At 39.6% G+C, this 11,675-nt stretch overlaps 1 protein-coding gene across 1 annotated transcript; it reads left to right on the top strand.

Annotated features, from left to right (window-relative positions):
* Window positions 1-326: 326 nt before the first annotated feature.
* Window positions 327-1,265, top strand: LOC131394618 (olfactory receptor 7D4-like). Its single transcript, XM_058526006.1, has one exon. It carries the CDS (start codon window positions 327-329, stop codon window positions 1,263-1,265), a length of 939 nt encoding a protein of 312 aa, XP_058381989.1.
* The last annotated feature ends 10,410 nt before the right edge of the window (window positions 1,266-11,675 follow it).

Below are 11,675 nucleotides of genomic sequence, written 5' to 3'. Positions count from 1 at the left end.
AAAAGATATTAAATGCCATGAACTGTTTTGGTGGGGTCATACCAAAAAAGAAATTGGTTTATGTCCATAGCCTCAAATGGAATAAGAACCAATGAGTAGGAGACAAAAGAGATGTCTGCTAAATTTCAAAAAGGCTAAATAATAACCTTTAAAAAAGAAGTGGGCTAGCACTTGACTTAGTGAATCGCTCTCATTTGAAAAACACAACAGAGGGCGAAGTTTGTCCATCTAAAGGTGGAATCAAGAGGTGCTGACTAGCTCAGGCGCCAGTTGGGTGTTCACTGAACATTGCCTTTGCCTCCTTCTCCAGCAGACACACCAGCTCCATGGAAGCAGGAAACCACACAGAAGTATCAGAATTCCTCCTACTGGGTCTCTCAGAGGATCCTGAACTTCAACCCCTTATCTTTGGAGTGTTTCTGTCCATGTACCTGGTCACGGTGCTTGGGAACCTCCTCATCATCTTGACCATCATCTCTGACTCCCACCTCCACACTCCCATGTATTTCTTCCTCTCCAACCTGTCCTTTGTTGACATCTGCTTCATTTCTACCACAGTCCCGAAGATGCTGGTGAACATCCAGGCACAGAGAAAAGACATCTCCTACATAGGATGCCTCACTCAAGTGTATTTTTTTATGATTTTTGTTTTACTGGACAATTTCCTCCTGACTGTCATGGCCTATGACCGGTTTGTGGCCATCTGCCACCCGCTGCACTACATGGTCATCATGAACCCACGCCTCTGTGGCCTCCTGGTTCTGATGTGCTGGTTTATCATTTTCTGGGTCTCCCTGCTTCATATTCTACTGTTGAGGCAGCTGACCTTCTGTATAGGTACTGAAATTCCACATTTCTTCTGTGAACTGCCTCAGGTTATCAAATTAGCCTGCTCCGACACTCTCATCAATAACATCGCCATGTATGTGGCGACTGCCCTGCTTGGTGTGTTTCCCCTCACTGGAATCTTCTTCTCTTACTCTCAAATTGTCTCCTCTATAATGCGAATTTCCTCTGCAAGAGGAAAATATAAAGCATTTTCTACCTGTGGGTCTCACCTCTCTTCAGTCTCCTTGTTGTATGGGACAAGCCTGGGCGTCTACCTCAGTTCTGCTGTAACAAATTCTTCCCACAGAAGCTCCACCTCCTCAGTGATGTACACCGTGGTCACCCCCATGCTGAACCCCATCATCTACAGCCTGAGGAACAGGGATGTGAAGGGGGCCCTGGGAAGTCTCCTCAGCCGAGCTGCCCCTTGTCTGTGAGGCATCACAAGCCTCAACTAAGTGGACATGGTGGGTCCCAAAAGCAAATATTATGAATTTTATCTCCTGGTTCCTTGTCTCCCCTAAAACACAGCTTCATTTCTTCTACTCTCGAAGCACCTATGACTTTTCTTTTATTTGTTTTTGTGTTAGTTTCTCTTCAACAACCTCCTCAGCCATTCCTTTTTGATTTTTCTTCCTTATTTGTAGCCCATGAAGTTCTATCTTTGGTCAGCTTTCTTACAGCCATTTCTGAGATTTCCAACATTAGATCTGAAGCACTTATATCATGTTATTGCATTGTTTCTCCAAAAATTTGTCTTCTCAAATGTTTATATCTTCACTTTAATTTGCTTGTCTGTTTGTTTTTCCTGGAAGAAATGGAATGAAAATCATACAATACTCATGACAAACATGCTGGCCATATCAATACTCTTCTTGTTGCTTTACAAGTGTAATTTTAAGTAATCGTGACAGCATTTCTTTGAGATATATTTTCTCGTATACTCCATTTTTCAGAGAAAGAGATTGAAATTGGGATGGACTCTAATCTGAAAACCTGACACTGAGCCCACATCCTAACTGTGCTATCATACTTTTCATGAAAACAATGATGTGATTTTCAGCTTCAAGAGTAGGAATTTAGATTTGAAAGTTAGTTTCTCCGAGAGATACATAGTAATGTATTGCATACGATAACTCTGAGATATTGCTTCACTCTTTGCCTTCCTTCCTCCTCTCTTCCTTTCTTCCTCTTCTTTCATGTGTTATTGGACCTTTATTTCTCATCGTTGCAGTTTTAGGATACACCCAAAGATCCAAAAGCACATACTACTGAATATAATAGAGTAAGACTTTTTCTCTCCAGTGGTTTGTTGTGGGGGAAAGATACCTTCTGGAGGTGCCATCAGGAATGATAGTTACACATTTGTGGAATACATTCAGAACTAGTTCACTTTTTGAGAAGAATATTGATAGAACTGAGTATAGAGTGAAGGGTGGAGTATTAGAAGCTGTCAGCATTTCTCCCTTGTTCCCTGGGATCTTTTCACCATCTCCGTTGCATGATTACCTGACCGTCAATGATTCACAGGAGGTGGAACCTACTTTTCCCAATGCATGATGGCAGAAGTGACAGGGAATTATTCCAACCAGAAACAGCTCTTGATGGAGAGGTGAGGGGTACACCGTCTCCTTAACCCCTTTGCTGGAATCATTTTAGTTTGGAATTTGTGCCATTTTCCATGATTTCCTTACAGGATGAAAACTCTGCTCAGTTATTTTGGGAGCTGACTTAAGGTAAGCTTTATTAGATGCATTTTCTTCCCTATATCACTTCTCTCTCTAACCCATGTTCCATGTTTTCTACTCCTTCCAATAAAGTGCTTACACATGAATCCTTGGCTCAGTGCCTGCTTCTGGGGGAGAAACCAAAACAGGTGATACAGGCTGTGAAGGGTATCAAGACCGTATCATGAATCGAACTTTGGACTTTTGGGAAAAGAAAACATAACGAGACCAAGAATTGTGTATCTAGTAAGATTTTCATATTACTGAAAAATCATAATTTGTTAGTGAGGAAAAACCTATTTGATGTGGCTTCAATTCACTTTGATTCCATTAAGTTTAATCTAGTGTTTATTTTGTGTCTACTGTATACAAGTTGAAGAGAGAACCAAAGAGATAGCCATGATTGCAACACAGAGTGGTGAGCATAATAACACTGGGGTTCAAGAAAACATGTTGAAATCAAAGTTAAAAGTGTTCAATCACCTCGAGTAATTCCAGAGAAAACTTTACAAAATTGATTTTACAGTTTCCTTGATATATAATTAACATAACATGAAATTTTCTCATTGAAAATGTTAATTCAATAATTTCCATAAATTTATAGTTATGCAACCATCATAATAATTCCATTTTAGAACACTTTTATCATCCCAAAAAGTTCCCTTGTGCCCATTTGCATATATTCCCACTCCCACCTCCATCCAGGCAACCACTTATCTCTTTCTGTCTCTATAAATTTGTCTTTTCTAGATATTTTATATAAATGGAATCATACAACACATGATCTTTTGTATCTGGCTTCTTTCATATAGCATAATGGTTTTGAGGGTAATCCCTGTAGAGACACAGATCAGTGTTTTGTTCCTTAAAATTGCAGTAGAGTATTCTAATGTGTAGATATACCATATTCTGTTTATCCAATTGCCAGTTGACAGATATCTGGATATTTCCAGTTTGGGTTGTTATGAACATTTGCGTACATGTCTCTGTGTTGACATGTGTTTTTATTTCTCGTGGGTAGATAATATGGAGTTTACTTACTTTGCTATATTGTAAATTTATGTTTGTTGTTTAAGAAACTACCAAAATGTTTTCAAAGTGGCTTCACCATTTTACATTTTCATCAGCACTGAATGAAGGTTCCAGTTTTTCCGCGTCTTTGCTAACACTTGAGGTTCAGGAAAAACTTCTAATGGGAGAATGTACTTGAGCATTGAGTAACAAGTAATCAATAGAAATTTAATTGGAGAATGGGTTTGGGTTGGAAGCAGAGAGGACAAGACAGTGGGATCAAGAAGCACATAAGCATGGAGAAATTCAAGAGTAAGGCATTTCCGGAAGATATATGGAACTTATGACTGAGTTGTTAGAAATAAGCCTAGATATGTAGATGGAGGGCAGACTCTTGAGAGTCTAATTTGACATATTAAGGATTTTAAAAGCAATTGAGCACCAGGGCCATGCTGTAATCACACATTTAATATGAGGAATTTAGGATTGCTATGAGAGCGAGAAACTGGAAGCAGAAGGAACAGTTGGGAGGCTGTGGAAGTAGTCTAGGGGAGAGATAATGGGGACCAATCTAGGCCACTGGCAATAAGAAAGGCAGATTTTGGAAGAGAGGTGTATTATATTCCTCTTGCTGCTGTAACAAATTACCATACGTTGAGGGTCTTAAAACAACAAAAATTTATTATCTTACAGTTTTGGAAATCAGAAGTCTAAAATGTATCAGCAGGGCTACTTTCCTTTTGAAGGCTCTAGAGGAATATCTGTTTATTTGCCTTTTCCAAATTCTAGAGGCTCTCTGCATTCCTTGGCTGTGGTTCCTTCCTCCATCTTCAAAGTCAACAGAATAGCATCTTCAAATATCTCTGTAGCCCTCCTGGCTTCCTCTCATGAGGACCCTGGTGATGACATTGAGCCTAGCCAGATAATTCAGGATAAATTTCTCATCTCAGGATCTTTTGCTTAATTACACCTGCAAAATACCTTTCATCATCTTAAGGTAACACATTCACAAATTTTGGAGATTAGTACGTTGACATCTTTGGGAAGCTATTGTTCAGCTTGCCATGGGAGATGTGTGTGTGTCAGAATTTGCCAAAAATTGATGAGTAAGGCCTTGAGCTGAGAAGGTGGAGGGTCTGTCATGGCACTCCTTGCTGATTTTCATTCAGCATGATCATCTCATGTTCCTGGCTGTTGTAAACATAAGGCTGCACTGTTCAGGTTTGCTTTGCTGACAAGTGATAGAAAAGCATATCCTGATTCACCTGTTCACAGCTGAACAGAGGCTCAGATAGACACTGGCACAACTGGATACAGGGACTCAAACACTACAAGGATTTTCTTTCAGATTATCAGCTTTATTTTCCCACCCCGACTACTTGCAAATGGAAAGAGATGCAGAAACCAGCAGCTCTCACAACTCACACCTCACTTTAGCATGAAGCACTTTTTTAGTAGCTTCATTATTAAAGAGAAACTGGATTTATTTTAGCTTCTAATGTGTAAAAAAAATCTCAGAAAAAGAATGTGATTGACAGAATCATGTGCTCTTTCCACCTTGGACGAATCAACTGTGGTCGGGAGACAATATCCCTGGCAACCTCTTCAGAATCACATTTGTTTATTCAACAGATTAGAACTACTTTTTACTGAGTATTTACTATGTGTCAATCATTATTTTAGGTTCAACTCTGCAGGATAAAGAGGATCAGGAGTGTGGGGAGGACAGGTCATGATATAAAGGATGGTCTTCACAAACCTCTTTCAGAAAGTTCCATTTGTGAAGACAGTGAATTACTTAGGTGAATGCCTATCTGGGGAAACAGTGCCCAGACAGGGGGTAAGATTAATACAAGGACGCTGAGGTGGGAGGTGTCCTGGGGGAAGTGTGACTGCAGCATAGAGAATGAGCGGGTTCATAGCAGAAGAGGAGAACAGGTATAAGGGCTGGTCATGTGAGGCTTTCTCTGCCATTGAAGGAATTTTCCTTTCAATTTGAGTGATGTGGGGGAATCATGGCCGGGTTTTGAGCAGACACATGACATGATCTGACTTGGGATTTAGGAGATCATTCTGGCTGCTGTGTTGAGAATGGATTGTAGGGTGGGAAACCTGATTGGAGCAGACTGCAGCAAGCCAGGTGAGATATAGGAGGCTAAGACCCAGGGGGAGGGGTGGCGGTAGTTGTGTAAGAGTTGATAACTGGTCAGTTGACCAAGAGGATTTGTTGTCAGGCAGGATATGGGCATGAAAAAGGAGAGGAGACAAGAACGACTCCAGGTTTTGGGCCTGAACAACTGAAAGAGTGGAATTGCATCAATTGAGACAGGGATGGCTATGGGTGGAGCAAACTTGGAAAGAAAGGGGACTTCAGAAGTTCAGGTTTTGAGATGTCAAAAATGAGATATTTCAAAGACTGAATATTATATGGTTCAAGTTATATGAGATGACTAAAGTAGTCAAATTCAGAGATGCAGAAACTAGAATAGAGATTATAAGGGCTCAGGGGGAGAGGGGATAAGGCGGTTAGTGTTTAATTGGGGACAGAGTTTCATTTGGGGATGATGAAAAAGATCTGGAGAAGAATGGTGGTGATGGTTGGACAACAGTATGAATGTAGTTAATGCCACAAAACTCTATACTTAAAAAGATTTAAAATGGTAAATTTTATGTTACGTTGGTTTTACCACAATTTTAAGAAAAGTAGATGGTTGTTTGACATCCCAGTGGAAACTTCAGGTTGGGAGAGAGGGCTGTACTGGAGGTAAAATTTGGAGCATCATAGATATAGAGGTAGCACTTGAGGCCGGTAACCTGGTTGAGTTCACCAAAAGAGCAAGTATGAATATGCAGCAGGACCAAAGGCAGAGCCCTGGGAGGCTCTGGGAGGAGAAAACTGCAAAGGAGACTGAGTGAGAGAGACTAGTGAGGTAGCAGGAAACTAGGAGAGCTGGTGTACTGAAAGCCCAGTGGAGCAAGATTATCAGTGAAAGGCTGGGGCAAAGAGAGAAGCAATTCTTCTCAAGAGGAAAAGGTGTGACCCCCTATGAGGGGTATGTCCTTTCCCAGACAGGGCCAGGGTTGTGCTCTACAAAGACAGAGACCAATCTGATCAGAGGAACCTTAGATATTGTTGAACATGTGGCACTCCCAATGCCATGGAAGTTGGGCTGTGTTTGATGTATTGTCAGAAAGCTTCCACAAAGATTTATAAGGCAATATTTTAGATTGTTTTTCTAGTTTCCTCCAATAATGACCTTTCCATAACCAGGCAGGAAACAAACATAGGACAGAACCCTGGTGATCTCTGTCTTTTTTTCCTATCTCCTCTTGTATCCATGATGCCATGAGATAGAGCCAGTGTATGCTAGTAAGCGCTGGAGGTGGGGTGGAGGAGGGGAGATGTAAACAGCAGAGGAGAAGCTTTTATTAAATCAGAGTACTAGGGACACAAAAAAGTGTTTCCCAAAGTGTCTCTAGACCAGTAGCACTAGCATCCCTGGGAGCTTGTTAGACATGCAAATTCTTATCCTTCATCTCAGAACCGCTCAATCAGAAACTCCAGGAACAGGCCCAGCCATTTGTGTTTAGCAAGCCATCCAGGTGGATCTCATGCATGGCTAACATTTGAAAATAATTGTCTTAGGGGTTTTATTGAAATACATGATGAAGGACCCATACAGGGCTGCATCTTCAGAGATCTCAGGGCTCTCCACCTCCAAAATGTTATCTAAGAACAATGATACATTTGTCTTTGATTTTACTGTGCTTATGTCCCCTTTCTTTTTTCATCTTATGCATTTGCTTCAATTATCAGATAATATTAAATACTTATGGTTCATAGCAGCAATCCTTGCATGTTCATTAGTTGTCATTTCATAATGATTCCATGTTCAATTGAATGTTAGCTGTCATTGAAAAATCCACATTATTTATCATTTGAAAGATACATCCTTATTTTCCTACTCTAAGAGCCTGCACTCCCCTCATACACATATGCAGACCACCATTTGCAGCAATGGCTGTTAAAAATTATCAAGGACGTTTGGATTCCTATTGGACTTGACAGCTTTTGTATTGATATATTTACAAAATAAATTAATGTAAATAGATTTCCTAAAGCTGAAGCATATTTAGATTCCTGGGATAAAAATTATTGACCCATGGAGTATAGTTCTTTAACATACTGATCAGTAAGTTGAAGTTCAATGGGATTTTGCCATGTCTCTGGCAGTGTTATCCCTTTAGGAGTCAAGACTTCTAAACCTGCAGAGGTCGGAGGTGTGGAGACCTGAAACACAAACTCCACAAATGGCTCCCTGGGAGAGATGTTAGATGGGGCTGCTTCTACTTTCAGCCCTTGATTTCTGGACCCATGTATTCTCTAATTGGAGATACAGCACATTACGATTGTCATTGATTTAGAGTATAGACTGCATCCTGTGAATTACGTAGTGAGTACTTCCTGTGTGTTCAAATGCTTGCATGAAATATGACCATTCTTTTTGAAATTTAATGTCTTTCTATATCTTTCATTAAATTTTTTTTTACCTCTCATACTCGATACTCCCTTTAGGCTATGTATTACTTCTGTCCTCTTTTTCTTTGTCAAACTTTATATACGATTTATCCTTGCCATCTATATTTCCTCAATACTCACTCTTCAACCCACTCTATCTGGATTATTTCTGCCCCTGCACCTCTATTTAGAGGTAAGAAATGGAGCCCTCCTTAATGTCAACAAAGGCCTCTATGTCACCAGCAAATGTCAAGGGATATTTTTCTGTCCTCACTTAGTGAGTCCTTCCCACAAAACCAAAACTGTTAACCACTCTGCTTTTCTTCGGAAAGGACCTCTTTCTCTCGATGACATTGTGGACACCAAGTGATCCATAAATCTCCCAAGAATTTTCAAGGGAAGAACATAACAGAAAGTTGGTTCCTGGGTTTTGTTCCTATAGAAATTAAAATTTCTTTAGGGGATAGCTTATAATATTTAAGTCAAATCAAAGAAGGAAGAGTCGCTTCTTGAAGGAAATAAACCCATCTCCCCACTTTGCTGCTTGTGCGGCCACAACATTGGCTGAAAATTTTCCCTTCTCTTATCTTTGCATCCCAAGGGATCTCAATTGTTTGGAGTGAGGAGAGTCAATACAAGAATTTATTTAATGAGAAGTTCTGAGAATTCAGCCCTCAGAGACTCGAAACTTTAAACATGTTTCATTTGACCTTTATCTATAATTCTCTGATCCCAGTCAAATGCAAAACCAACTGGGCTTCCCAGGAGCAGCCCTCACAGAACAGAAAGCATCAGTGATAACCATCAGAGAGGGTCAGTGTGCCACAGTGAGGGCTGGTGGAGTAAGAAGGAAAGAGGAGAGAAAGTGGATACTGTGTTTTGCCTCTAGAGTAATAGGCCTTCTCTTTCTCATAAATTGTAGTTTTCTGTTGGACTTCCTGTGTCCAATTGTTTATTCACAATCTACTCACTGGAGATCTATTATGCACCAGGTATTTTCTGTTTTATGCCTCATGTGATTGGACTTTTCTGTTATATTCCCTAACTATTTTTGCAGCAGATACAAATCATTGATGGCAATTAATAGTTCTGTAATGATTGTTGTTCTTTCACCTCAGTGTCCACAATGTCATCTACAAATAATGTAATTATTTCTGATATTTGGTACTCAGCCCAATTTCCTTTTCTCATCTTACCAATCTCTTTAAATGTTTAGGAGACTATCATGTGATTGAAGTTGGAGTACACTGCCTTGGTCTGTTCATGAATTTACACAAATACTTTCGTTTTTAATGTAGGTGATCCTGTTGGCTGTAGTTATAAAACAACCATTCTTTATTGGATAAGAAATTGTCCTTGGTTTCCTCATTTAGTGAGAGACTCTGTCCTGGCTACTAAGCACAGTAATGGCTGTTGCATTTCCTCAAATGCATTTGCTACTGTGATAATGGTTATGATTTCTCTTCATTGATCTATTTTTGTGATGAATGATGTAAACTAATATCATAGTATTAAACCATCTTCCCATTCCTAGAATGTGTATTACTCATTCATGATATATTATTCTCTTAAAATAGATGTGAAGGCATTATCTTGAACCTTACTATTCAATTTTGTGTCTACTTTCAGACATATGTAAGCTTGAAGCTTGACCCTCACTCTCTGTTCTCCATCTCACTGGCCTCTCAAATCCCTTCCATTCCCAAGCTCTCCAACCCACAAGGAAACTGTGAATTCTGTTCTCTGAGCCCAAAGTGCTTGCCTTATTTCCCCTGGATAACAATTACCCATCCTTCCTCTCACAGCTCAAATATTCATGTTTCAGAGAAGCCTTTTCCACCTGCTTCCTGAGACTAAATTGTTCCTCAATAACTTTTCTCCCTCTTTAATTACCTAGCATTCTCTAGGCATTCAACAACACTGACCTTTTTCAGTCATGGAGAATGTAAACATTAATTATCAAATCTTAAATTTGCCTTTCAATTTTTATGAAGACTTTATTTATAGAAGATTTGAATATTTGTTATCAAATCTATCAACCATATCTTTCTTGAAATTAACCGCACTGATTTTTAATATAACACATCATCACTTCTGAGCATGTACACAGGAGCAAACACGCTCACACCTGCTTTGAACGTTATTTTAATGGTTTTGTGATTTGTTCCCTCTCTTATCTATGTAGTTCACGTTATCTTTCCTCTCCTTGGAAGAGTTCACCTGGCAGGCAATCTCTGAAAGGGGGAGCCATAGGGATTTTCACTAAACACAAGTGCTGTATGGTCGTCAAAAGAGGTAACAGAGCTGTTTTGTTTATAATGATCAGAATTCCATCCTTGATGACTTCCCTAGTTTAAAGGGAATATTGAGAAATGATGGCCATGCAAGACACATTTCTTCTGATGTTAAGAACAGAAGCTCACATTTGTCAGCTGTCCACTGTGTGTCACAGGAACCACACTAGAAAAATTACATGCATCAGGGGCCAGCCCTGTGTCATAGCAGTTAGGTTTGCATGTTCCGCTTCAGCTGCCCCTGAGTTCACTGGTTCGGATCCTGGGCATGGACCTACTCACCACTCATCAATCCATGCTGAGGTGGCATCCCACATAGAAGAGCTACAACTCCACAACTATGAATCACAACTATGTACTGGTGCCTTGGGAAGAAACGAAAAAATAAGAGGAAGATTGGCAACAGATGTTAGCACAGGGCCAATCTTCCTCAAAAAATAAAAAGAAAAGAAAAATTACCTGCATCATCTCATTTAATTCACTCATCAGATTTGCCATGTAGGGAATATTTACTACTGCCATTATAGAGGAGAGGTATCTGCAGCTAAGGGAGATTAAATAACTTCCTCAAGGTCACATAGATAGTAAATCGGTGGACCAAAATTCAATTCCAGGAAGTCAGACTCAAGATCCTATTTTCTAAATCAAATCTCTATACAGTACTTTGGCAGAGTTGTATATCAAAAACAATTGTCATACAAGGAACGGATTAATAATGATGATGGCTGTCATTTATCAAGATTCTACTGTGTGTAAAGGTATTTCTAAACTTCAGAAAACAGTAATAGCAATAAGCACATTTCTAGAAAGAAAAATAATAATACACATGAGGGTTAACGGGGAGACATCAGTAGGAAGCATCGCGTCACAGTATTAAGGTTCTTTGAGGTGAAAACCCATGTCTAAATCACTATTATAGAGTTTTAGAATGGAGGAAATATGGACATTACCAAAGAAAAGACCCTAACTGTCTTCAATTATGTTGTAAGAGTCGTATCAAAGAAGGAATTGGTTTATGTCCATAGATTTGAATAAAATAATTAGAACCACTAAGTAGGGGGAAAAAGAGAGAGAGAGATTTCTGCTATATTAAAGAAAGTCTGAATGATCACACATATTCAATAAGGAAGTCAGCTATCATTTGACTCAGTGAATCACTGTTATTGGAAGGACTCCACAGAGGGTGAAGTTTTTCTACCAAAAGGTGGAATCAGGAGATATTGACTAGCTCAGGTGCCAACTGAATGTTCATTGAACCTTGTTTTTGCCTCCTTCTCCAGAAGACACATCAGCTAC

This window comes from Diceros bicornis, chromosome 30 (assembly GCF_020826845.1).
Source record: "Diceros bicornis minor isolate mBicDic1 chromosome 30, mDicBic1.mat.cur, whole genome shotgun sequence".
Taxonomy (NCBI): Eukaryota; Metazoa; Chordata; class Mammalia; order Perissodactyla; family Rhinocerotidae; genus Diceros; species Diceros bicornis.
This window is presented reverse-complemented; position numbering and strand designations above follow the sequence as displayed.